The sequence below is a fragment of the Penicillium solitum genome, assembly GCF_028829755.1.
Source record: "Penicillium solitum strain IBT 25940 chromosome Unknown utg000008l_segment0_segment0, whole genome shotgun sequence".
Taxonomy (NCBI): domain Eukaryota; kingdom Fungi; phylum Ascomycota; class Eurotiomycetes; order Eurotiales; family Aspergillaceae; genus Penicillium; species Penicillium solitum.
The window spans coordinates 3,177,892-3,204,226 of NW_027072127.1; the positions used below are offsets into that span (position 1 = coordinate 3,177,892).

General features: G+C 49.7%; 11 protein-coding genes across 11 annotated transcripts; 6 read left to right on the forward strand and 5 right to left on the reverse strand.

Moving 5' to 3' along the window:
* Positions 1-21: 21 nt before the first annotated feature.
* N7455_010504 (pleiotropic drug resistance family ABC transporter) lies at positions 22-4,547 on the forward strand (the record flags this gene model as incomplete). The annotated part of the gene is made up of 2 exons (XM_040954986.2): positions 22-673; positions 748-4,547. The coding sequence occupies 2 exons, from the start codon at positions 22-24 to the stop codon at positions 4,545-4,547; spliced, it is 4,452 nt and encodes a 1,483-aa protein (XP_040814641.2).
* A 657-nt stretch (positions 4,548-5,204) lies between these two features.
* Positions 5,205-6,972, forward strand: N7455_010505 (cytochrome P450; the record flags this gene model as incomplete). The annotated part of the gene is made up of 4 exons (XM_040954934.2): positions 5,205-5,409; positions 5,482-5,678; positions 5,760-6,761; positions 6,844-6,972. The coding sequence occupies 4 exons, from the start codon at positions 5,205-5,207 to the stop codon at positions 6,970-6,972; spliced, it is 1,533 nt and encodes a 510-aa protein (XP_040814729.2).
* A 619-nt stretch (positions 6,973-7,591) lies between these two features.
* N7455_010506 (alpha/beta hydrolase) lies at positions 7,592-8,690 on the reverse strand (the record flags this gene model as incomplete). Its single annotated transcript, XM_040954817.2, has 2 exons — positions 7,592-8,201; positions 8,284-8,690. 2 exons carry the CDS (start codon positions 8,688-8,690, stop codon positions 7,592-7,594), a joined length of 1,017 nt encoding a protein of 338 aa, XP_040814736.2.
* Positions 8,691-9,173: 483 nt separating this feature from the next.
* Positions 9,174-9,789, forward strand: N7455_010507 (putative L-PSP endoribonuclease family protein Brt1; the record flags this gene model as incomplete). Its single annotated transcript, XM_040954840.2, has 3 exons — positions 9,174-9,335; positions 9,399-9,556; positions 9,723-9,789. 3 exons carry the CDS (start codon positions 9,174-9,176, stop codon positions 9,787-9,789), a joined length of 387 nt encoding a protein of 128 aa, XP_040814541.2.
* A 475-nt stretch (positions 9,790-10,264) lies between these two features.
* N7455_010508 (aldo/keto reductase) lies at positions 10,265-11,232 on the reverse strand (the record flags this gene model as incomplete). Its single annotated transcript, XM_065606473.1, has 3 exons — positions 10,265-10,778; positions 10,840-11,153; positions 11,185-11,232. 3 exons carry the CDS (start codon positions 11,230-11,232, stop codon positions 10,265-10,267), a joined length of 876 nt encoding a protein of 291 aa, XP_065460436.1.
* Positions 11,233-13,457: 2,225 nt separating this feature from the next.
* On the forward strand, positions 13,458-15,524 carry N7455_010509 (uncharacterized protein; the record flags this gene model as incomplete). Its single annotated transcript, XM_040954919.2, has 3 exons — positions 13,458-13,640; positions 13,698-13,975; positions 14,027-15,524. 3 exons carry the CDS (start codon positions 13,458-13,460, stop codon positions 15,522-15,524), a joined length of 1,959 nt encoding a protein of 652 aa, XP_040814554.2.
* A 485-nt stretch (positions 15,525-16,009) lies between these two features.
* On the reverse strand, positions 16,010-18,589 carry N7455_010510 (putative spindle pole body associated protein SnaD; the record flags this gene model as incomplete). The annotated part of the gene is made up of 1 exon (XM_040954897.2): positions 16,010-18,589. One exon carries the CDS (start codon positions 18,587-18,589, stop codon positions 16,010-16,012), a length of 2,580 nt encoding a protein of 859 aa, XP_040814747.2.
* Positions 18,590-18,965: 376 nt separating this feature from the next.
* N7455_010511 (uncharacterized protein) lies at positions 18,966-19,442 on the reverse strand (the record flags this gene model as incomplete). Its single annotated transcript, XM_040955032.2, has 1 exon — positions 18,966-19,442. One exon carries the CDS (start codon positions 19,440-19,442, stop codon positions 18,966-18,968), a length of 477 nt encoding a protein of 158 aa, XP_040814702.1.
* A 909-nt stretch (positions 19,443-20,351) lies between these two features.
* Positions 20,352-21,317, forward strand: N7455_010512 (putative class III chitinase; the record flags this gene model as incomplete). The annotated part of the gene is made up of 1 exon (XM_040954969.2): positions 20,352-21,317. The coding sequence occupies one exon, from the start codon at positions 20,352-20,354 to the stop codon at positions 21,315-21,317; it is 966 nt and encodes a 321-aa protein (XP_040814550.1).
* Positions 21,318-21,758: 441 nt separating this feature from the next.
* Positions 21,759-23,848, forward strand: N7455_010513 (alkaline phosphatase family protein; the record flags this gene model as incomplete). Its single annotated transcript, XM_040954866.2, has 3 exons — positions 21,759-21,836; positions 21,894-22,017; positions 22,074-23,848. The coding sequence occupies 3 exons, from the start codon at positions 21,759-21,761 to the stop codon at positions 23,846-23,848; spliced, it is 1,977 nt and encodes a 658-aa protein (XP_040814691.2).
* A 776-nt stretch (positions 23,849-24,624) lies between these two features.
* Positions 24,625-26,204, reverse strand: N7455_010514 (mitofusin complex protein UGO1; the record flags this gene model as incomplete). The annotated part of the gene is made up of 2 exons (XM_040954867.2): positions 24,625-25,764; positions 25,842-26,204. The coding sequence occupies 2 exons, from the start codon at positions 26,202-26,204 to the stop codon at positions 24,625-24,627; spliced, it is 1,503 nt and encodes a 500-aa protein (XP_040814602.2).
* Between the last annotated feature and the right edge of the window lie 131 nt (positions 26,205-26,335).

Here is a 26,335-nt window from a genome sequence, read left to right on the forward strand (position 1 = left end):
AAGGTTGGTACTGAAACCAAGATGTCGTTCTTGGGGACACTCAATCCAAATCCTGCTCGCTCCCAGTCCGTGGTCAGTCACAATACCACGCAGATCCCGAGCGAGCATGATCTCGACATGATCCACGATCCAGAAAAGAATGACGACGAAGACACCGAGAAGGAGGACGAAGAACACAGGGAGGCGCTGGTTGGTCGACTAGCACGACAACTCACCCGGCAATCTACTCGAGTCTCCGTGAGCGGTGCATTGGACAATCCTTTCACCAATGGAGACTCTGAATCTTCACTCAATCCCAATAGTCCCAACTTCAAAGTGCGGGACTGGATGAAGATGTTGCTGGCGATCCGGTCTCGAAATCCCGACAAGTACCCAGATCGGACCGCTGGTATTTCGTTCAAGAATTTGAACGTCCATGGATTTGGTTCTCCCACTGATTATCAAAAGGACGTCCTGAACTCCTTACTGGAGCTTGGCACTATGGTACGCCGACTGACCGGAATGAAACTCCAGAAAATTCAGATTCTTCGCGACTTTGATGGCCTCGTCAAAAGCGGAGAAACATTGGTGGTCTTGGGAAAACCAGGTAGTGGTTGCTCAACTTTACTCAAAACCATTGCCGGTGAAATGAATGGTATTGAGATGTCAGAGGAGTCGGTTCTCAACTATCAGGGTAAGTCTCTCGCTACACCATTCCATATGACATCAGTTGTTGGAGAAGGGTTGACACATAACAAATAAATCCAGGTATCTCTGCAAAGGACATGCAAAATGCCTTCAAAGGCGAGGCAATCTACGCAGCAGAGACTGATGTCCACTTCCCCCAACTCTCCGTCGGCGATACCCTGATGTTCGCGGCGTTGGCTAGAGCCCCCCGAAATCGCCTTGAGGGGGTAAGCACCGAGCAACACGCCGAACATATGAGAGATGTGGTTATGGCTATGCTTGGCCTTTCCCATACAATCAACACCCAGGTTGGCAATGACTTCATTCGCGGAGTTAGTGGTGGTGAGCGAAAACGCGTTAGTATTGCAGAGGCTACTCTCAGTCAGAGTCCCTTGCAGTGCTGGGACAACAGCACGAGAGGCCTGGATAGCGCCAATGCACTTGAATTTTGCAAAAACTTGGCTCTTATGAGCAAATACTCCGGAACAACTGCTTGTGTCGCCATCTACCAAGCGTCACAAAGTGCTTACGATGTCTTTGACAAAGTGACGGTGCTTTATGAAGGAAGGCAGATCTTCTTCGGGCTCACAACCGAGGCTAGGAAATACTTTGAAGATATGGGCTATGAGTGCCCAGAGCGTCAAACCACGGCAGACTTCTTAACATCGATCACTAGCGCTTCGGAACGTGTGGTTCGGAAAGGGTTTGAAGGCCGTGTCCCTATCACCCCCGATGACTTTGCGGCAGCGTGGAAGAGAAGCGCCGCCCGTACCAAGCTTGTTGGTGAAATCGAGGAGTATGAGAGAAATTACCCCATCAAAGGTAGCTCCTACGATGCATTTGTGGATGCGCGCAGGGCCATCCAAGATAAGAACCAGAGGGTCAAATCGCCATACACCATCTCGATATGGAAACAGATTTCCCTCTGTGTAACCAGAGGCTTTCAACGCCTTCGTGGAGACTACAGCTTAACAGCATCGGCTCTAATTGGCAACTTCATCATGTCTTTGATCATCGGTTCTGTCTTTGTGAACCTTCCTAAGGATACATCCAGCTTCTACTCTCGGGGAGCTCTTTTATTCTTCGCCGTCCTCTTGAATGCTTTCTCCAGTGCACTGGAAATCCTTACCCTCTACGCCCAACGACCAATTGTTGAAAAGCAAGCCCGATACGCCTTCTACCACCCTTTCGCAGAGGCGCTTGCGTCGATGCTCTGTGATACACCTTACAAAGTGATCAACTCACTTACCTTCAACATACCATTATACTTTATGACCGATCTGCGTCGTGAGGCTGGACCTTTCTTCACCTTTTGGCTATTCTCGCTCATGACGACGTTCACAATGTCAATGATTTTCAGAACCATTGCGGCGTCTTCCCGCTCGCTTTCACAGGCCTTAGTCCCAGCCGCCATTTTGATCTTAGGTATGGTGATATACACTGGATTCGTCATCCCCACTCGCAATATGCTCGGGTGGTCTCGCTGGATGAACTATATCAATCCCGTTGCCTACGCATTTGAAAGTTTCATGGTCAATGAATTCCAAGGTCGTCATTTCCCATGTGCAGCTATTGTTCCTGCTGGCGGGGCATATAATAGTATCTCGATGGATCACCGCATTTGCTCAACTGTCGGTGCTCAGTCAGGTTCAACCAATGTGTCTGGATCGTTGTACCTCGAACAGAGCTTCGGGTATTTCAAAGGACATTTGTGGAGGAACTTTGGAATTCTCATAGCCTTCATGTTATTCTTCATGTTCACCTATCTTCTTGGCACTGAGTACATCTCCGAGAAAAAGTCTAAAGGCGAGGTGCTTCTGTTCCGCCGCGGTCATCAGCCAGAACTTGCTTCCGGGGAGGGTGATTTGGAGACATCTTCCCAACCCTCTGCAGTCGCCAAGACAGAGGAGTCCCCCCACCAAGCAACCGCCATTCAGCGACAAACTGCGATATTCCACTGGCAGGATGTGTGCTACGACATAAAAATCAAAGGCGAACCCAGAAGGATCTTGGACAATGTTGATGGCTGGGTGAAACCTGGCACCTGTACCGCATTGATGGGTGTCTCCGGGGCGGGAAAAACAACTTTGCTTGACGTGCTCGCAACCCGAGTTACTATGGGTGTTGTCACTGGTGAAATGCTCGTTGACGGACACCCCACGGATCAGTCCTTCCAGCGAAAGACCGGTTATGTCCAACAGCAAGACTTGCACTTGTCTACCTCGACAGTTCGGGAAGCTCTAGTGTTCAGCGCCCTCCTACGTCAACCCGCCATGGTCAGTCGACAAGAAAAGATAGAGTATGCCGACGAGGTTATCAAGCTCCTTGGCATGGAGGCGTACGCTGATGCCGTTGTTGGTGTTCCGGGCGAGGGGTTGAACGTTGAACAACGCAAGAGATTGACGATCGGTGTTGAACTTGCTGCGAAGCCCCAACTCCTACTCTTCCTTGATGAACCTACCAGTGGCCTCGATTCTCAGACTTCTTGGTCCATTCTCAACCTCATCGACACGCTCACTAAGCACGGACAAGCCATTCTCTGCACAATCCATCAACCTTCAGCCATGTTGTTCCAGCGATTCGACCGTCTTCTCTTCTTGGCTAAGGGAGGTAGAACGATCTACTTTGGTGAAATTGGCGAAAATTCATCCACTTTATCGAACTATTTCCAACGCAACGGCGCCCACCATCTGACACCCGGAGAAAATCCCGCTGAATGGATGTTGGATGTTATTGGTGCAGCCCCCGGTACACACAGCGAGATTGAGTGGCCAAAGGTCTGGCGGGAGAGTCCCGAATATGGGAAGGTCAAGGAGCATCTCTCCGAGCTGAAGTCTACCCTATCGTCGAAGGCAGAAATTGATGCTTCGCCTAATGCATTCCGTGAATTCGCCGCGCCTTTCCACATCCAACTGTGGGAGTGTCTCCTACGTGTCTTTGCGCAGTACTTCCGCACCCCGACTTATATCTGGTCCAAAGCTGCCCTTTGCATCTTCACCTCCCTCTATATCGGATTCTCATTTTTCCACGCCCAGAATTCCATCCAAGGCCTTCAGAACCAGATGTTCAGTGTTTTCATGTTGATGACAATCTTTGGAAATCTGGTCCAGCAGATCATGCCAAACTTTGTTACCCAACGCTCTCTCTACGAGGTGCGGGAGCGCCCATCTAAGACATATAGTTGGCAGGCGTTTATGATCTCGAATATTCTGGTGGAATTGCCCTGGAATACACTGATGTCTGTGTTCATCTATTTATGCTGGTATTATCCAATTGGATTGTACAGAAATGCAGAGCCGAGCGACGCAGTGAGCGAACGAGGCGCCCTCATGTTCCTCTTAATCTGGTCATTCTTGTTATTCACCTCAACCTTCGCACACATGGTCATTGCGGGAATTGAGCTGGCCGAGACTGGTGGCAACATTGCGCAGTTGTTGTTCTCCCTCTGCTTGATCTTCTGCGGTGTTCTCTCAACCAAGGAGGCTTTGCCTGGCTTTTGGATATTTATGTACCGCGTTTCACCGTTCACCTACTTGGTCTCAGCAATGCTTTCGACTGGTGTTTCGGGCGCTGATGCAGTGTGTGAGGCAGTCGAATTCTTGAAGTTTACACCCCCATCCAACCAAACTTGCGAGGACTATATGGGTCCTTACATCAAAATGGCCGGGACTGGGTATCTGCAAGATCCCATGGCTACTGCCGAATGTGCGTTCTGCACGGTCAGCAAAACGAATTCGTACCTCTTGCAAATCTCCAGCGATTTCGCTGATGCTTGGCGCAACTTTGGTCTGATGTGGGTGTACATTGCGGCCAATATTTTCGGCGCGGTGTTTATCTATTGGCTTGCTCGCGTGCCAAAGGGGAAGAAGACATCTGCCTAAGGGGGCTGTCGATACTCCCTCTGGTCCTTTAGCCTGAGTTTCTTCACTGTGCAGCGTCGATAGATGCGTTTACTTTCTCTTGATATTTTCTTTACTTCCTTTGTTCTCTTTACAGAATCACCTTGATCGGTTCTGTCCCTTCTTTTTCTTTGGCTTCTTTTTTTTTCCTTTTTTTCCGTTCTGTTTTCCTTTCTTTTCTTCTCTTTTTCCACTGTTATCACTGGTTTGTCGGTGACATCGGACCACCATGTTTAATGGGTTCAGCAGGTAAACAGTTTCCTCCTGTCTCTCACCTATGGCCCATCTTTCCTTTTTATATGCACTTTTATTAAATATTTAGAAATATAGACAGTTTGCTCTCTATACATGTATTACCTACAGAGCATTATCCTCTGTCTTGATACATTCATCCTATCAAGCAAGATACTCCATAATCAGTATTCATGTAAAATAGAAAAACTCCCATAGCTCTTGTATGCAAAGTATTCCAAGGCGGTGTGGGGAAGTCCTGCAGTGTAGATGTAACCCAGCCCCTCCCTCGTGAGATTACAAAAGTGTAGCGCATTTTCACTTCCAACAGTTCAGTAGTATATACCAGGCCTGCAACACCTCCAGAAAGTTCGATTTGGCTAACTCTGTCCGGTTGGTTCTTCCATCATGGGGGTAGCTGCATTATCTGGTCAGGCTGTGATGCTTCTCGGCGGTCTGTTCGGCCTTTATATCTTCAAGGTTATCACGAGTTATGCCAAGTTGAGGCAGTTCCGGGGCCCTTCATGGACCGGCATCTCGAACTGGCCTCATAGCATAGCGATTCTTGGAGGCAATTGCCACGAGTGGTATGCAGAAGTTAGCAATAAACATGGTGCGAGGCATCTTCTAGACATCTCTACCAGGGTGCCGTATCTAATATAGCTAACATCTTGACTCGATACAGGTCCGATCGCCCGTGTTGCGCCTCGAGTGCTGATCACGTCCTCTCCCGAAGTTTGGATGCACGTAAACAACAAGCCTGGCTACAAGCGCTCTGATTGGTACTACAGGGCCACACGAATTGAGTATCGGAGGGACAATATCTTCAGTCAGACTGATAACGCGAAACATGCGAAACGGAGGAAGCAAATGGCTCCAGGGGTATGATACCTGTCTCATATTTTTCTCCGACTCCCTCCCACCCATTTACGCTGGCATTGCTGACTGAACATTGTTATAAAGTATTCGGGGAGGGAGAATACCCAGCTCGAGGGGTCTGTCGATGAACGAGTCCAAGATTTCCTGAACCTCATCCGATCCAAATATCTCTCGTCCGACCGTCAAGTTGTACCCATGGACCTAGCAAAGAAGGTTCAATTTCTTTCACTCGACGTTATTAGCAGCATCGGCCTCGGCAAGGCATTCGGTATGTTGCAGAATGACTGTGATGTGGACGATTACCTCCAATCGAGTGAGGAGGGACTTGCTATCGGTAATACTGCCCTTGGTATGGGCTTCACCTGGATCACGCAGATGCCTTTTATTGGTAGGTTCATTGCACCTTCCGCCAAGGATGACAATGGCTTCGGTAAGATGATGGCCGTATGTTTCCGGCTTGTCGATGAGCGCGCTGCGAACCCCGCAGATGAAAAATCCGATATGCTAGCCTCCTTCATGCGCCACGGCTTAGCAGGTGACGAGCTACGAACTGAGGCACTAGAACAAATCCTCGCGGGCTCCGAAACCACTTCTAGCGCTATCCGTGGCACCCTTCTGCACGTAATGACGAATCCCCCCGTCTACTTCAAGCTCCAGCGAGAGGTTGACGATGCCGTGTATCGCGGCCTTGCTCCGAGCACGGGCGAAGGCCTTGTTACTGCCGCCCAGGCTAAAGATCTTCCTTACCTCCAGGCCGTAATCCGCGAAGCTCTGCGACTCTGGCCACCTGTTACGAACATCTTCTCGCGCGATGTCCCGGCAGGTGGCGACACTGTGGTCGTCGACGGCGAGAGCGTATTCCTACCGAGTGGCGCCTGCATCGGCTACTCGGCATACGCTATGCACCAGAGCGAGAAGATCTACGGCAAGGACGCACATGTTTTCCGACCCGAGCGGTGGCTTGAGTCAGACGCTACCAGGTTGGCTGCCATGGTTCGGACGAACGACCTCACATTTGGTCATGGTAAATTCCAGTGTTTGGGGAAGGTAGTGGCCCAAATGGAGATCGGAAAGACGGTGTTTGAGGTGAGTAAAAACAGATCCACATGTCGGCTTTCATCTTCTTTCTTCTGGATGACACGCTGACAGAATGCCGACTCGGACACAGCTCTTACGCAATTTCGACATGGCACTTATCAATCCGACGCGTCCATGGAATGCAACAAACTACCTTGGGCTTTTCGCGATTTCAAATATGTGGGTGCAAGTGACGGAGCGAACGTCCTGTTCTCCTTAAACGGGGAGAGAACTGTATAATATTTGGGCGTGCATTGCCATAGGAGTATTTCTCGGGTGTCCTCAGTCGTACAATCAAGTTGATTCTTCAATGTTTGACAACAATACAATACAGACCACAAAGTGTTTGCACCCATACAGGTGAGGTGGCACACTTCTTGATTACATAACATTATTCTCACCCTTAGGTACCTAAGCAGCCCGCTCGCGTCTCCATTTAGCATCTTCCTCTCACCGGATCAAGATCGCTCACGAGAGAACGCCCCGCGCAGGAAACTATAGCAAGGGAGAAGGAATAAGAAGAAGAAGTAGAAGGTCAGCAGAGGACCTTGAAGGTGTGTCTATCGTAAAGCAAATGAGGGGTAAAGAGAAGTGGAAGAAGGTTAGCAAAGGGAAAGAATCAAAATGAAGTACAAAGAAGGCAAAAGAAGAGAATTCATTGAAACATCAGGCCACCATTAATTAGTGTGCAAGAGAACCATAGGTCTCTCATCTGCCCAGGGTAGTAGGTAGATACATAAGTCGCTCTCTCTTGCTGCTTCTCTCTTAGAAATGCTCAAATAAGTAGATCTCTTATCTAGATTATCTTCAGGAAGATATTTATATTAGGAAGAAATCATTCACTCAGCCCAAAAGGCCTTTTGAAGCGCATCACACATCAGAGTGATACACCTCTTGCCCTCAGACAGTGCCCCATCCATAGCCAAAAACGGATGCGGCATGCCCTTCATAACCTGCAAATCAACCGCCACACCAGCCTGCTGCAACTTCTCCGCATACTGTTCACCCTCCGTACGCAGCACATCCAACTCGCCAACCATAACCAATGCAGGCGGCAATTGTGAGTAATCGCCCTGCCAGAAAAGCGGGCTCGACTCTGGGTTGATGCGATCCACATCGTTGGGGACGTAGTGGTCGCGGTACCAGTACATTTTAAGTGCGGGGAGTGCGGGGGTCCGTTCATACCGACGATATGACTCGTTGTTCTCTACTGTGGCAGTGTTGTCTGTCACTGGGACTGAGAGGAGCTGGGCTTGGAAGTGGACAGGCGGTGACAGAGTAAGCGCCTTATGTGTCATAATCGCGGCAAGGTTTCCACCGGCGGAGGAGCCACCAGTTGCAAGTTTGGATACGTCCACTGAGAGTTCGGAGGGGCCGTCGGCGATCAGCCAAAGGAGAGCTTCCCAGCAGTCATGGACTGCAGCTGGCCAGCGGTCTTCGGGTGCAAGCCTAGGAGAAAATAAGACAAATTAGGTTGAAACTTCTCAAGGTTATGTATGTATGGCGTGATTAGGCAGTGGATTTGTCTTACCGGTAGTCAACTGTAATCACGACGCAGTTGCCTCGTACACAAAGATTCGAGCAAACCACGTTCTCCGTATCAATGTTACCCAACACCCAGCCACCACCGTGTAAATATAGCATCACCGGCCATCCACCAGGAGGCGCCTGGCCCTTGGGGGTAAAGCAGCGGATGGGCACTGCTGGGCCCTCGGTAGCTCGCCGCTGAACGGTAATGTCTTGAGTCTTGCCCACCTCCAACATAGGACCTGCACCAGGAATCAAGACACCACTTTTCCGTGAAGCTTCCACGGGCTGAAGGTGCACCTGCTGGTTATTGATGACATTCTCGTTATAGAATGCGACATACTCCGGGTCCAACAAATCTTTAACGGACTCGTGGAGCGGATACGGAGGTTGAGTGATTCCGGCAGTCATTTTCAAGTTTCAGAGAAAAGAAAGACAGAAATATCACAAACCTTCAGGGCCTTAGGGTCTATTTATATTCAAATGCAACCTTGTAAGTCCACCCCCACGCAGACAGTGGGGCAGGCAATGCGGGGAACACCCCTGATAAGATGATAAGCTTACTTTGTGCCTCTTTGGGTAATGATCGACAGGACTGTTACAGTGGCCCAGTGACACCGTCGTCTCCATTATTGACTCCTATCCACCGCGCCCTTCGTAAACCCCCTCATGAGCCACTTCATGTTTCTCGGCTCTGTGTCTCTGTGTTATCGGACAAAATGGGGCCACTTGTTAGGTTTTAATCTCGGCTAAAATCGGATGCAGATGTAGCTCCGGTTAATAAAGAGCGCGTTCCATACGCAAGGGGGCAACTTTACTGCTGCTTTTCCATCAATTTCTCTCAATTAACTCACCCCTAGCTCATATTCCATTCACCACTTCCGAACTCTCACAATGTCCACGAAGACCGCCGTCCTTACCGACAAGGCCCCCAAGCCCCTCCCCGGTATCTACTCCCAGGCCATCGTCGCCAATGGTGTCGTCTACTGCTCCGGCGCTGTCGCTATGGACGCTGCCACTGGCAAGCTAATTGATGGTGATGTTAAGGCCCACACTGTAAAAGACCAGTAAACACTAATTGACCTGATTCGAGCTGCTGACACCTCCACCCTCCAACAGCACCAATGCATCAAGAACCTGACCCACGTCCTCGAGGAGGCCGGTACCGATATCAATAAGGTCGTCAAGGTCAATGTGTTCCTATCCAACATGGATGATTTCGCCGATATGAACTCCGTCTACATGCAATACTGGGGTGATGTGAAGCCTTGCCGGACGTAAGTCCCTACCCCGCTCCTTGATTTCTTATCGTTGGGGTCATTTGGAGTCATGTTTTGCCCCTCCATTTGTTTTGTACTATGCGGCGGTGTGATGCTTGCAATTACATGTGTATTTGACTCTGCATATGTGATTTAATTCGTTGCTAACATATATCCTCTACAGATGTGTTGCGGTCAAGACGCTCCCTCTTAACACTGATGTCGAGATTGAGTGCATTGCCGTGCTGTAAATGATTTTACTTCCTTTAAATCTATAGACAAAATTTAACAATGATGATATGACTTCTACCGCAAACCCATCTTTTAGTAAAAGGGAAGGCTTGTCACACATTGATACCTCAGGTATAACTATATGATATTCTAATATATCGTGCCATTACCGCTATGAAACACCGTTTGTCTACCTGACAACCAGTAACTACTACCTAGGTAGAGCTGCCTACACATATGAGCAAGATATAAGCAGGTGTTCCCCCCAATTTTACTAGACTCCAGTTACTTGCCTGCTCCTTCTTTTTAATCTTCAACCAGGAACCAAATTATAGCATAAAAAAGAGGCTGTCAGTTATACTATAGCATTCTGTATTTCTTAAATAGGTTCCTTCAAACAAACATGGACAATGATCCAACCCTTGGCTTGGCTTCACGATAAAGGAATATATGTGAAGCCTAACACCGATCCTCTGGATCAAAGAAGTCTTTGCCCTACCAACGGAAGTGATACTCGAGTCCAATCTGCGTGATCTCCTCTAGCTCATCCCGACTAAGCCTTAGGGATAAAGCAGCAATGTACTCGTCCATTCTCTCTGCCTTAGTTGTTATTGTAATAGGCACAATATTCTGGTCAATCGCCCAGCTAAGAACCACTGTGCTCGTTGAAGTGTTGTGTCTGGCGGCGATAGATGATAGGGGCAAATCTAGAGGGCCGCCTTTACCAACAGTGATTGGTGCAAGAGTCTTGAACGACGAGACCTCAATGCCGTGCTCACGCATCCAAGGTATGTAATCGTGAGCGCGTTGCAAATAAGGGCGGTATTCTAACTGGTTAATCGCTGGAACCACTGAGCACACCTCCAACACGGCCTCAAGGTGGCTGCGTTGGAAGTTTGATACACCAATATTCCGGGCCTTTCCTTCGGCATGAACAGTTTCCAGTCCCTTCCAAGCGGTTTGAATGTCTGCAGTTGTAGGAATAACGTATGGGTTATGTAAAAGAAACCTTATTTGCTACCGGTCAGCCGTTGGGGGCATTAGGAAGGATTATAGCTCAGGATTCGTACATGTCAACATAGTCAACTTGCAACGGTTTGAGGCTATTATCCAACGCCACTGGAACATCTTTCCATCCTTCAAGGACCTTGGTGGTAATGAAGAGCTTGTCTCTCGGAATACCACTTTCTTTGATAGCAATTCCAAATTCTCTTTCAGTTCCATACGAATCTGCAGCATCAATGTGAATGAACCCCTTTCCAAGGGCAGTTTTAAGCACCTCGATAAGCTCTGGGTTGGTGCGGTCATTGGGATCATCTTTGTACCACGCAGTCCCGGTTCCAAATCGAAACTTTGATGTTGTCAAACGAGACCACACGGAAAACTGACACGTGGATAAAGGGATGATTGATTACCATGGGAATCAAGTTTCCATTTTTGAGCGAGAGAGTCGGCCAACTCATGGTGGATCGTGGGTGCTGGTATAAAGAACGACGGGGCAGAAGGGGGTGGACAGACATACAGGAAGAGATGCACACCCGTAAGTACGTGATCGAATACTCAAGAAACAGGTAGAAATAAATAAGCGTCCGGACTTTAAGACAAACATATGAGGCTGGAGGAGGGGAAAAGAGAACCTTAGTTGAGAGTGATGTGATGGCTTAGGGCCTAAGATGGACGCGAAATTCACAAAGAAAACTTCCCCGCCCGGGTGAAAAGGTGAACCTTTGATGCGATGTGTTAGACATCCCGCTAGCGGTTGGCATCATATCTGGAGGTAAGATATTTCATTATCCGGATATCTTATTGCATTAACAGTCCCTTCGCCATCGCCGCTGGAGTCCTAATTCCAACAATATCAGTTTCCAAGCAAAATACCGCGCGATCTAGATCTAAGTGCTTAATCTCTGCCATGTTGATAGGCCGATTGTCTAGATAGACCTCAAGATCATCTAATCTTGCGTCAGCTTGTCCGGGGTTGTTATTTTCATAAATACCCAATGATGATATCTGACCATGCAAGATTCCACCTACCGAGCCAAAAGTGAGAGAAGTGTTCAAGGAAGCGCATGAAAGAGTCAATCAAAACGCTCGCCAGGGGGTGCTGAATCTGCTGATTACTCACATCTGCCCCCTGCAGGTGGGAAGATCACCTGGACAGTCAGAACTCTCTACATTCCAGGTTATCTACATCCGTATCCACTCTTTTTTTTTGCATCATTGTAATTGTCGGAATTGAATAGTAAAAAGAGGATAGGCTTATTGAGCAAAAGTTCATTGAAACATTGCATAATTTGCACCTGATGCAACAGGAGAAACGGCCTAGTCAAGGGGTGGATGGCGAGATATAATTTCATATCTCAATGCTTGACATTCTTATGTATAAGGGTCCTTCGGTTTTATAGGTTTGCCAATATAGCAGTTATTCCCATTCAGCTTTCCAATGTTACTTTGTGGTTGGTAGTATTTTCCAAGGATGTTGGTCTAAACGCATACATATATAGCCCTGTGGTTTTCAAGTGTTTGATGTTGATAGACATAACGGATATCTCTATTATATATAATGACCAGCTGACCAACCTTTAAGCGAATACGGCCCTCCGCCCTAAACTACCGATAACAAAACCACTTTTGTCAACAAGGAGTAGAGAATATGCTCCTTTTGGTGAACTGCGCATTAAAAAAACACTCTTGTCTTGGGGTTACGGGCAATCTGAGTAGTTCACAGTCAGATCATAAGGGCATTCCACAACGTGAAACCATCAGAAACACTTCATTCAGGTGCCTGTCAAATCCGTCAGAATGTTTGTTAATCTAGGTTCAACGCTCATTTCTTGTCCTTACTGACAACCCTGGAAGATCAACCCCTCCGATCACGTGCTGTGCATAGAATTGGCTGGGACTACATGAAGTGATAAGCCATTAGCCCGGAATTGAGTAAAAGGAGAAGGAGTTTAGAAATGTACAAGCTTTGATCTCAATATTCAAAGATTTGTTGCGATTGTTGATGGTCGGAGTGGTTGTTGACGACGTCATCGAGGGATCTAGGGCTCCCGGTCACGATCGCCTATATCCTCCTACCTTCACCTCCATCAAGGACAACCCTTCGATGCACGGAGAAATAATCGTACTGGATTCTTAGAAGATAAAATTTACTTCAAAACTTCCATTCCCAGGGACTGAAACGAACTGACGTCTGGACAGACAGGTCCACAGGGATAAGGCTAACAACAGCCAAACCCTCAACACATCCCTGGCACTAGCACCCTGGCACTAACAAGTCCTCAGCATTCCACGTTATCAAGCTAAGATGGACTACCCTCGGCAGAGAGGGCCATCCTCAAGGCCTTGGATTCTTTCGACGCACGCCCCCTCGGCTGCTACATTCCACCCCTCCACGCTATATTCGCGTCGACGCGCTCCAGGGCTAAGAACCCTTCATTAAAGTCCTCTTTAGTCCTTCAACGGTCCTCTTGGTACCAACCTTATGTATGCTATTCTTTGCACCAATTGATGAACTTTCAGCGTGACTACAACTGGGTTCGATTTGGACCCGGCGCATTCAATACGCCTGTTCTTCACCTACAACATAGTCGCATTCTTCCCTACCTGGTTGCTGAGACCCAGCAAACTTGAAAAGAGCCACCAACAAAGTCGTTCGTCTTTGAGTCCTTGAGCTATCGCGATCATGGCGCCTGGATTTTCAGTTACACCGCGAAAGGAGGGTACATGGACGAAGCTTGTGATATTTGTTACGCTATACTTGCTACTCCTCGAGTCTATCTTGGAATGGGTTCTTGTGCTATACCTTTACGGCAATGGCCAGGTTGATTCAAAAATGACCCCGAGTGTTGTACTTGCACTTGTCGCAGTATGTTTGACTTGAGGATCCTTGCCTATTATATCGTGTTGCTGACCTTCTATTCAGTCTTTTCTCTCAGTGCCACTTGTTGGCCTCCAAAGCCTGGTCGCTTGGCAATACAACAACATTGGTGGATTTGGAACCCAGAAAACTATTCTGCATAATATATGCACATATGTCCTGCGCTTGGATCTTATGCTCTGGCTAGCTACAAGTGTCGCTGGTTTAGTGGTTGCTGCGCAGCAGGTGTACTGTCTGCCGGAAGGGACAGATGCCACTTTCTGGAGAGTTGGTAAAAGCTGTGCCTTCCACCGAGCATCTGTGATCGTATCGGTTATTTCAATGTATGTTGCATTTTCGTTCCATGGTTCCTTTAACTGACAATTATCCTGCAGGGTCACTATGTGTACTATGTACTGCGCAAGGGAGCTTTGCGATCGCCCATACGATGTATCTCTTCTCGGTATCTACAAGCGCCAACAAGTTACCAGAAATGGCAGTATCATCTCCGGCAATAGCTGGGACAGCGAGGAAACGCTCAAAAACGAGATTATCTATCTTTGCCGCCAACACGATGGAAACGGAGCCGGGGAGTTCTGGTCTGTGGACCCAATAGCCAACAAAGTCAACTGCCATCCCAGCATCCGGCATCCTGCCCCTGTCCGTCTGCGGCCTCAACTCCGAGTCAACACTGATCCCGGTTCGACGTATGGAGAGATTATGTCTGGAACGACGATTTCGCCAGGGGACACTGCACACCGTATCTCGCCCGGATCACAGAGCCTGGCTAGCGAGTTCTATCCCATCTCGAGCACATCTACTGTCATGAGTTCACAGACAGCCAACGAATTACGCGCTCTTCTCACTAACGCGCCTGCTCCTAAAGTCCCTCAAATCCCCCAGGAATACACCAGCCACAAGAGAGCAAAGTCATCACTCTCTTCTCTTAGACGACTTCTTCCAAAATCTTTCCCATTGTCGCTTCCATTATCATCGGATCCTCAAATCCAGGCCCTCGCAGACCCCAACACCGCATCGGATGTCGAAAAGCAGGTCGTGACCCCAAACAGCATGCCCAAGGGAATCCCTCAATCCACAACATTCCAACTCCTCGCAAACGGCAACACGCCAAACGCCTCTTCAGCATCTCTCCCTCAAAGCCCTCAAAGCCCTGCAAACACCCAACCAACATCCAACTCAGCACACCCAGAAGGCCACACCCGAACAATGACAATGAACTCCGCCGACGCCCCAGAAGTAGTTCCAACAACCCAATCCTCTCCACCAAAAGTGTGCCGCTCCCAAACAGCCCACGTCATGTCCACGGCCCGCTCAATCCACCACCCGCACCACCCAAATTTCGTCCCACGCCCGCCCTCCCAGCCACGACCAAGGGCATACTCCCAGTCCCGTCGTCAAAACCCCGGCTCAAGAATGCACCCAGACCCAATGCGAAAGACCATGCAACCCAAACAGAACGTCATCCACTACCCTGTCCGGAGTTCCTCCTACCACTTCGACCCTAACTACATCCCGCGTCACTCGCAGAGCCAGTACGGCTTCTACCCCAGAACCCGCCCCGGTAATAGCCAGTACAGACACCAATCTTCCCGCTGGGAAAACCAGCGCCGCTACGGCTCAGTCAGATCTATGCCAGCACCGATCCCCCGTCGCAATGATGTCGAAGTAATCTATCCCAGTACCCGCCGTTCGCGCAGCAGTACCCCTGCCAGCGCAAGTGGCCCGCTCAGTTGTATCTTGGAGACAAACGACCCGCATGCTTCGGGCGATGATCCTAGGCCTGTTTCGGCTGCTTGCTCGGAGTTGCCGTCCAATTCCATTGATGAGACGAAATATCGTGGTGCGAATCGGACCAGTTTGGGCTTTTACTGAGAGGATCTTGAGTATTAATATCTGTCTGTCTGCCGGTCGGACATTCTTTTGGTTCTTTTTGATTTATTTTTGGAGGTGATGTGGTTTGTATTAGTGGATAGTGTGCCCAAGTGTACCAGGGTGATTTGGTTACTTTTCCTTACTCTCAGTGTTGTTACAGTTAGCTTTTGAAGTCACTTTTAGATACCAAAATAAATTTGTTTACAATAGAAACACAAGTACGGAGTAATTAAACAATAATTAAAGAGAGAGAGAGGGTAAAAAGATCAGTACAAAATTCATTTTGTAGCACTCGAAAGAAACAAGATGCAAAATCCGCCTCAACGGAGAACAGAACAGACGAAGACATGCAAATTCAGATCCCAAATTCCATTCCAGGAAGGTACACCAGGTCGCTAAAAGACGAATCAAAGGAAACACAATGCAATCCACAACCCGATATTGTACATCAACCCCAGAGAAACAACAAGATTAAACAACCCCATCTAAGCCCTAGCCTCCGTGCTCTTAGACTTCTGCTTCTGGGCGTACTTGTAGCGATAAGCCTGTCCACTCTTCGCATCGACATCACGTTCTCGGTCACGACGACGGCTCTCCTTGCCTTGACCCTCAGCCAAAGACCCCGGCCCACGACCAAGTTCCTTCTCGCCCCAGCTCATCATCAAAGCCTTGGCCATGCGATCACGCTCTTTGAGGAGCAGGTCGATGCGTCGCTCCCACTCGCGCTCGCGCTTGTCTACTGACAAAGCGATGCGCTGGTCGACCTCGGCCGCGGTTTCATCCTTGGCGGCGATAACGTCTTCCAGGCGTCTGAGTTCTATTTTGAAACTCTTGCGTAGGTGGGTTTCGGAGGTGGTGGATGAAGAGCGGAGATTTGCAAGTTCCGAGCGTAGATCGGTTTCCCGTTGCTCGGCGCTTGTGAGGAGGTTGCGGATTTTGCGCATTGACTCCGCGTGGGAGGCGCGTAGAGTCGACACTGCAGTTGAGTGTGCCGTTTGCAAGCTGCGGAGTTGGCTTTGGTGGTTTGCCTCTAGGGCTGCTGTGTCCGGTCCTCTTGGCTCTGGGCTGAGAGCTCCGCGCGCTGTTGGGGGCGATGGGGGTGGGCTGGGAGGTTCGGCGATATTTTCTTCTTGCAAGCGGGCGATCGTCTCGAGGGACTCGGCGTTCCCTTCTTGCGCTTGGATTAGGTCGTGCTGGCACTTGTTTAGGGCCGCTGTAAGCTCGTTGACTCGGGTGGAGAGTCGCGAGTTCTCTGTTTCGATGGTCTTGATAAGGGTCTGCGCTTCAGTTGCCTGATCACGCAGACGTGCTGCTTCGGTATCTGCGGCTTTCTGGGCGGCAGATAACTCCTGGAGTTCTTGCTGAAGGCTTGCAATGGTTGGCAGGTCGGGTTGTTGCGGTTGCGGCATACCTTGGCCATCCACGAACTTCTCCTTCAATGGTGAGTGGAGTGGGGATGCAGGATCCCCTGGGCCCAAATCTTTGATCAGGTCAAGAATCTCGCTGTATGTGCTATGGCCACTGATAGGGAGATCTGCTGCAGCAGCTTTGAGAGCACTCTCCTGGGCTTCCATGTGGGATTGAACACGGGTGAGATTTGCTTCCAGTGTGGTGTTCTTCTCCTCCAGAGGACGATTTCTAATTTCCAAATCGATGAAGCGTTCCTCGAGGACCTGATAATCATTGTGCGCACGCTCTAATTCCGACTCAAGCTTCTCATTCTCCAGCCCGTAGTCGTCGATCTGTGCTTGGAGTTGATCAATCTCCGAGTTCTTTTCCTGTATTTGGGTATCCTTGACCCGTGTGACTTCCTTCAGCTTGGTGAATGTCTCATCTAGAGTTTCATCACGCTTTCGCACCTGCTCTTGGGAAAGATTGAGTTGCTGGCGCAGGTGAGCAATTGTCTCCAACCGCTCCTTGTCCATAGAAGTCTGTGCATCTCTGTCTTGGAGCTGCTGTTGCATCTCACGAATCTGGTTCAGAAGAGGACTGAGATCCGTTGTGTTCATGCTTGACTCGCGCAATAGCTTTTCCTGCTCTTCATTTTTCTTTTGAAGTGACTGAACTTGCTCGCGCAGCATTGCCTCGTCGCTACCTTTGGCATTCACCTCATCCAGGAGAGCATTCTTCCGCTGCAATTCTGTCTGGAGATGACGGATCTGCTCACTAGCAGAAACAGCTTCGAGCACACGATTCCGATTCTTCTGTAATTGGTCATCGCGTTCCTTCAAGGCTTGCTGCAGTTGTGCAATCTGTTGGCGAAGATCCTCATTCTGCTCCTCTGGTGCATGGCTGGAGGCGTCCGACAATTTTCGGACGGAAGGGGATGCGGAATCCTGTACCTCATCATCATCGGGGTATTCTTCAATACCTTCCAGGTGAGTCGAATCTTTGGGGAGAGCGCTAGTCCGGTGCAACAGGTGTGAAGGGGTCGACATATCCACTGGCGGTCCGAATTCACTGTATTCGCCAGAGTCGGCTTCTTCTTCGATCACGGGTTGCTTCGACTTCCGAGAAGATCGTCGTACTGATCCGTAATCTTCTTCGTGTTCGTCCTCATGGCTCGCTCCGTCGTCCATATCGCCCATCAGGTACTTCTCCATATTCGCAGTAAAGTCTTCCGGGCCTCCAACATCGGATAGTTTATCTACATCTTGGTGGAAAGGGGGTAGAGTGTCCTCGTGCCCATCCAAAGCAAAATGGCCGCTCGGGAAGTTGCTGAAATCCAAGGTGTAATCGGCAAGTCGCGCATCGAGATCTGAGCCCGTTGGGCTTCCAGGAGATCGTGGTCGAGAGACATGTTGCATTCCATTATCGGAATGATTATCGGAATGGTATTCATCGTCAGTGGCGTGGTCACGACTTTGGTTGCTTGGCTGTGTTGCGGCGCGCTCGGTTGCAGGAGTCTGGGCAGTTGCAGGAGTTTGGGCGGTTGTCGGAGATCCCAATGGGCTGGAAGGATGTTGTGGAGGAGATGATGGCATGAAGAGAGGCGTCACTAGTGTTGACTGCCCGATGGTGTCATGTGAGGTTGGAAATGGCGAGGTATAGCCCGTGTTGGCCATGGTTGCGCACGCGTGCAGATGCGGATGCGGATGCGCAAAGTTGAGGGCAACACGATAAGGCCAAAACTACCAAAGCAGAGGTCAAGTACAATCCCTAGGGTTGCACTCAGGTGCTACCAAATGAAAGATATTAACTGGGTAAATAGAGAAATAACAATAACCAAATTGCGGGGGAGAAAAGAAAGATTGAAGAATCTCGCGACGGTTTGTATTTTGGCGCCTGAGGCATCAATGTTTATCCACTGCCTCTTTAGGTCTAGCGGCCATTTGTGTCTGATATGCTTCTTACTTGTTACTTCTCTCTTCTCTCTTGTTTCACATTTATTAATTGCTATTTGCATGTAATTGACCCTAAAATCAACGATTTGGTCGAAAATCAAGCCATTGTCTTCCATTCTTCAAATCCAGGTGGAACCACCGAAGGCTCATGCGATCGACCGCGTCGTTCGGCTTCTAACTCGGTTTCCCCGTTCCCTGGTGGTTTTTTCCGAGCACCAGCACGACCGCCTTTCGAAGCGATAGCACGCTGTTTACTCATGTTCATACAATTAACGACAAGGTCTGTTGCTAGTTGATCTTGCGACACTCTCACCTGTTTCTCTGGATCCATATTATGGAATCCACCCACACCGGTGGCTTTCCCACCCTTTTTTCCACCCTTGTGGCCTATCTCTGAAAGTTCTTCGCGAGGACGATTTGAAAAATTCCCAGGGTTAGGGTGATGTGGACGATTGGGGGGCGGTGCTGTGGCGACACTACAGCGATGCCACAATCCAACATTCACAGACTGCGTAGATGGAAGCAGTCTAAGAAGCGGACGTGACAGGATCCGAGTACCGTTAATCAAAGCCATCATCCTATTGAGTATGGAAGTTGATACCAGAAGTATACGCTGCTCTGCAAGAAGATGTTGCTTCGCCACAAGGTTGGTTTGATGGGCATGGCCTGCAACTTATGTAGTCTTCAGAAACGCTTATTTTGCCTCCATCAGCTCATCGGAGGCGGTGGTGGCTTGTCTCTATATGACATTCCCTGCGACTTCCGCTGGTCAGCTTTCTGTATACTCACAGGATAGACCTGCCATTCGTGTATTTTTGGAAGAAATCCACCCTGATATACACCTTGCCTCTGGTGGCTCATTTCAATTTGCTGGAGCACTAATCCGGTATTCAAATTTGATGTCATCTTCAGGTCTTCCCCGTCGAGCCGAATCCAACGCCATGGATATAGGGATCAGCACCCATGGTTCTAGTATTGAGGCAGTGATCCAGGCCCGTCTGGGATGAGGATGAGAGGAAGATACACTAGAAAGGCGTATCCAATTCAAACTACATAGGCATATAGTTAACCCTCCTTTATCCCAAGCCAATACCTATAGTCTCTTGTAAAAAGCTGGCAGCATTGCTCAAAAATGGATCTACACTGGGGACCTGGGGACATACATCCAGCTTAGTCAGTACGGATTGGGTTTATTGTGCGCAGGTGTTCAGTTCGATCTACTACTTTGTGTTGCAGCGATATTCCCCGGTTGCTTCCATTTTTGATTTGGAAATTCGTCCTTGCATAACTCTGGAGTTTTGTTTACTTTCCCTGTGGTCCTGTTTTTTTTTCGGACGCTAGGAGCTTGGAGGATCTCGAACCCCCCACAGCTACCAACCGCCAAAGCTTATGCGTGTCATCCATCTCTCACAAACAAAGCCCATGGAATAAAGTTGCTACAAAATACATATAGCTGCATATTCAATATCTTCATCTCTTCAAAATGCCACCTATCCGAGGTGGACTCGGCGAGCGCCCGCGAGTGATCTTGTACCACCAAACGCTCATCCCAGGCGGGGGTCAGTATGTCTCCATGCTCCCGCTCCTCGAAAACAACACCGGAATAACACATGTTATTCTTGCGGCTTTTCACCTGAACGGCACCCCAGGAGACATCACTCTCAACGATGACCCGCCAGATAATGCCAAATTCGACCCTCTATGGGCCGAAGTGCCCGTCGTGCAGCGGCAAGGCGTGAAAGTGATGGGCATGCTAGGCGGGGCCGCCCCGGGCTCATTCACGCGGCTTGACGGCAGCCGAGCAGAATTCGAACAATTTTATCATCCTTTCCTGACCATCATCCGCCGCCATGGCCTTGACGGAATCGATCTCGATGTAGAAGAGACTATGTCTTTGCAAGGCATCATCCGACTCATCGACCGACTCAAGGCTGATCTGGGCGACGCGTTTATTATCACGCTGGCTCCTGTGGCAGCTGCACTGCTTGGTATTGGGAACCTATCAGGCTTTGACTACCGTGAACTCGAGCAGGCTCGTGCTTCTAAGATTGGCTGGTACAATACCCAGTTCTACAACGGCTGGGGTCCTGCTGAGGATCCTCGGATGTATGCCAGTATGATTTCCCAGGGGTGGTCTCCGCGACGGATCGTGTATGGTCTTTTGACAAACCCGGGCAATGGATCACAGGGTTATGTGTCCCAGGAGGAGATTGGACCTGTTCTGGCAACGTTGATCGAGCAGTTTCCCAATTTTGGTGGCGTTATGGGTTGGGAGTATTACAATGCTCTACCTGGGGGCACGGCGAAAGCGTGGCAGTGGGCTGCTCAGATGTCATTGAGCATGGGCATGAAAGATGTTGTCGTGGCAGCTCGCCAGTTAATGTCGGCAGGGCCGATGGCGAGCACTCTCAATAATTTGTTTCAAGATATGCTGAATCAGGGACGTTGATGAAGCAAAATGAATATCTAGCATTTCTGACAGACTATGGCTATATACCTCCAAGGTTGTAGCGCATGGCTTTGTCAATGTTGGCCTGCATAAATTCCTTGCCACGTGAGGGCATTACTATGAGGCTCAGCTTTTAGTACCTAAATTGTGTACTGGCATTGTAGTTAAAATAAGTAAGTCTAAGGGTATAGTCAGGCAATAGACATAAATTGTATAATTTATATAATTTCATACAATTTCCAAGGCAAATTGATGTTCAATATCAACTATGCTATGCTATGTTGTTGCATAGTATGATTGTTGATCTTTCCTTAGATGGATACGTCATTGCATCAAATCAACACTTCAAAAGGACCATCCTCCACTTTTCACCACCTCCATTGTTTCTATTTAGCATGCAGTAATTTTTACTCTTTACAGCTGGTCATATTGCTTTGCATAATGGCCTCTCTACGGCGCATTGCTGTAGCCACAAGCTCGGCGATCATCCGACTGACGACCTTCGCGTTTCTGCGATGGGTATAAGGCCCCCATAAACACTCAATCTCGCGTTTCAGAAAACTCACATATTTACAGATTCCTGGTCATCACTTTGTGCCTCTTGTGGTTACCTCCCTAGTGGTGTACCTGTCTTCAATATTCCCCTTGCTCAAGGACACCCAACCTCAAAACCAGACAGCTAAAGCCCGAGGCTCGAACAGTCAGGCTCCACTTCCAAATAATCACAATACAGGATTCTAACTACGTGATTCACAGGGTATAAGTCAGGATCTAGCCGTTCCAAAGCCAGCGATTCTGTGCTTAGAACACTGTTGACAGGGCTGCCTTCGGCAAAGTGGCCCCTGTGGACCAGGATCACGATATTAATCAATGTCGTGCTGGCAGCGCTAACACTTGACTTCTTGACCCGTGGTTTTCTACTTTATCCTACCACAGATGTCGCATTCTCGCGCATTGGATATGTGTCCCCGACCACTGCCAACTTGGTCTTTCGCGAGCCAGAATCGGCTCGCCTACCAGTGGCGGTCATGTTCCAGGAGGTCTCTGAAACGAGCCAGGACTGGTATGAAGAGGGCATCGTCTACAAGACGGATAACTCCACCGACTTCACTACGACAGTGACCATAACCGACCTGAAGCCGGCGACGCACTATCGTTACTCGCTGTCTAACAACAAATCTGGCACATTTACCACGGCGCCAGAGCCCGAAACCCCTGAAGCAAGCCGACTGTCTTTTGTAACATCAAGTTGCCTGAAGCCAAACTTCCCTTACAACATACTATCACACCCATTGCGGATCCCAGGCCTCGAGCAAATGACCGACGCTCTCGCCAAACTGCCCAAGCGACTTCGCCCAGCATTCATGCTCTTCCTAGGCGACTTCATCTACATAGATGTCCCCTGGCGCTTCGGCTCAACAATGTCGCACTATCGTAGCGAGTACAGACGCATCTACTCATCCCCCTCCTGGGCCCACGGCCCAGAAGAAAACCGCGCCATCGACCTCCCCTGGCTGCACACCCTCGACGACCACGAGATCGAAAACGACTGGTCGCAGGGAAACAAAACCGCCCCGTATCCCGCAGCAGCAGACCCCTTCATCCACTACCACGTGCGAGCAAACCCACCCATCCCCGCCGCACCCTTCGCCCACCCAGACAACGTAACCTACTTCGCCTTCACGCAGGGTCCGGCCTCATTCTTCATGTTGGACACACGTACCTACCGCACCGAGCCCTCGCACAAAAACTCAACCATCCTCGGCCTTCCCCAGCTCCAGTCCCTTCTCACGTATATCTCAACCCCAGCGCCAGCAGACATACACTGGAAAATCATTTCCTCCAGCGTGCCGTTCACCAAGAACTGGCACGTCGGCACCACAGATACCTGGGGCGGGTTCCTGGACGAGCGTCGCCTAGTCTTCGAAGCAATGTGGCGCGCGGAGCGCGAGCTAGGAATCCGTATCGTCTTGCTTAGCGGTGACAGACATGAATTCGGTGCTACTAGGTTCCCGGACCCGGAGCTGAACTTAGGTCGCGATCAGCTTTTACCTAATACGGCCGGGGTGGGAGTGCATGAGTTCAGTGTTGGCCCGTTGAGCATGTTTTACCTCCCCGTCCGTACGTACCACCAGACAGACGAAGAGGATGTTATGGTGAAGTATGCGCCGAATGGGAATAGTAAGTTCGGGCTTATTGATATTGCGGATGTTGTTGAAGACGTCGGTTCGAGTGCTGCTGCGCCTGTTCGGGCTCGCAGCTCGGTTCTTACGTACTCGTTGTATGTGGATGGGGAGGTTGTTTGGAAGTATCGTCTCGGTGTTCCATTAGATCGTGATGCGAGTGTCCATGGCCCGTCAATGCCACCGGGCCGGGTGGTTCAGGATGAGATCCCGGATCTCAGTTGGAGTGTGGTACTTGGGACTGTTGTTGGACGGGTGCCGGAGGTGACGAAGTGGATTGTTGGAACGGTTAATGATCTCTACTTTCAACTTGCGGATCGACTGCGGAAGATTGAGAGACTTGATTAGCTGATTTGATCGTTTCTCCAATGGATCGTCTTGTTTGCTCATTCGAATCCATTCAAGGCAGGTTGGACGACCAGTTTACGTAGATTCCTCCAAGCAGGTGGCATCCGGGTGTGATATCTTGGATGATACAGCAGTGAGAGGAGCGCGATCTTGAATCGCACAATATCAAAAATTCAGATTGTATAATCAAGTATCCACTAAGGATAGTCGGCCGCTTATGCGGCCTTGTCATTTCTTTTTAGTGGTCTATTTAGATGTCTTTCTTAGGTGTATAGGAAGGCGGTAAAAAAGCATGTTCTGTGCAAGAGACCTTTGATAGATTAAATGCCTAGCAAGCCCGCGGCGAGATCGGGCTGTGATTTGTATCTCGTTACATAGCTATGTGGTGGGAAAGGGGGGGTTTTATACACGGCTTGCGCTGGGGGGACTGAACCAAAAACATAACGCCGATCGCCTTGGCCCCCTAGGATCCATTGACTGGGGTATAAGATGTAGGTAGACAGGAGGGAGAAAGAGAGGAGATTGGAGGCCGAAGATCAATGACGCACGCGATGGGAGAGACGCTTCTGACGTTGCCAATCCGGAAGATTTCAGATAGCGAACTGTCTCGACCAGTAAAACAAGAGGGATGGAATGAGAAATAATAAAAAAGAAATCGCTGAGACTTGATTTGAGGGATGTCTCTTCACGAATGATTAATTGGATCAGATGAGTAGCGATTTGGCGGGCTCCAAAAGGAAGACGAAGACGAAGGCCTCCTGGCTCGACGACATCGATTAGAAGCGTCCGCCGCTAGAACGGCCATGGCCACCTCTTGTTGTCACCTCGTCTTCACTGCCACCAGCGATTCCGCCCAACAGACTAGCTCCCCAGATGCCGGCGATACCCCACATGCCAATACGCCAGCCGCGGTACAGGCCCTGGATACCCTGGCCTTGCTCTCGCTTCTTCTGCGAGGTACGCTGGCCGAGGAGCTGCTTGGCACGCTCTGTGTCGGAGGGTTTCGAGCTGACACCCTCCTCATAAACGACATGCCACATTGTGCCAATGATACCGCGGTATGTGCGCGGGGTGGGGACAATGGTCTCCACATCAGACGCATCAATAGATGCTGCACTGATGCTACCGCCTGATGACCTTTGGCGCAGACTCAAGGATGTGTATGTGGCGATCTGGGCGCGGCGGAGCACGGTCTCGAGGGGGAATCGCACAGCGAGTTCAAGTCCTGAGCCAAGGAAGGCACAGAGGTTCCATGCGTTCGGGTTTAGGAGCGGATCGATGGACATATAGGATTTGAGGAAGAGTGGTGTGGAGGTCATAATAAGGTTGGGGAGACTTGAGTGAAGCACGGTGATTGGGACGAGATGCGAGGGGATTGTGCAGTTGGGTGTGGGGAGCTGACGGATAGCTCGGACGAGGGACCCCGGCCCATGGGTTGCTGGTGTGAGCATCAGGAATGTACGGGCGGTGTCGATAGGAGCTAGGATCAGGGCGGATAGCGAAGATGAAATGAATGACAGGACCAGCGTTGCCAGAGGGGATGATGCCGTCAGAATGTCCGCTGTCATTGACGTGGAGATGTCCTCCTCAGGCAAACCGGCGATTGCCGTGAGAAGACTGCGGATGAAAGTGTTTAAGGTCGGCAGGAGAAGTGAGTAAATGAATGTGCTGTTAGAGGACTTCCAGAGGGAGGTTGGGCCGCTGGAGGACCAAAGCTGGGATAACACTTCGGTCAAGGAGTTCGAGTTCTTGAGAGTCAAGGCATGTTTGGGCTGCACGGCAGACTCTGGTCGAATATAGCCACTACGGTCGGTGATGTGGTGGCGTGATTTGCGAGATCGAGGTGTACTCGGTGTCGGCGTTGGAGGGGCCGCTGAGGTGAAGTAACTGGTTTCATCATCAGATGATTCTGATTCCTATACGCAACTCTGTCAGTCATTTGTCGTGGTATTCAATACAGCTGTATATCAGCTATAGAGAACAGCATTCTTACTGAATCATAGGAGCTTCCTTCAGCACCCGGTGTCGAGTTCCGATCCCACTGCTCCTCTGTGGCGTCTGGTACGACATACACCTGCAAGATGGTTTTGGCGACATCGAACGGCTGTGCAGTCAGAACTTTGGTGTAGCGCACAAGCGCTCGGTTCAAGGCATCGCGGACCCAGTCAGACACAGATGGCGAGGCTTCCAAATAATCGGCATAGTCCAAGTCCGGCATGAGATCACGAGCTGTGCTGCCAAACACATGGGCCGATGACGGCGATGCCACCTCGGGGGGCGCATTTGAAGCGGGTGATAAGCCAGACGGGGGGATATAGTAAGGCCGCAAGGGATTGATCCCTTCACGAGACGCCATAATGTGATGTTGGTCGGAGTTAAAGGTGGTTCGGGGAAAGAAGAACGGGAGGAGTGGAATGTCCGAACGCCCAAGCTTTGTCAGTCTTTTTTTTTCCTCCGCGGCCATTGGCCGATCAGTGCTCACTCTTC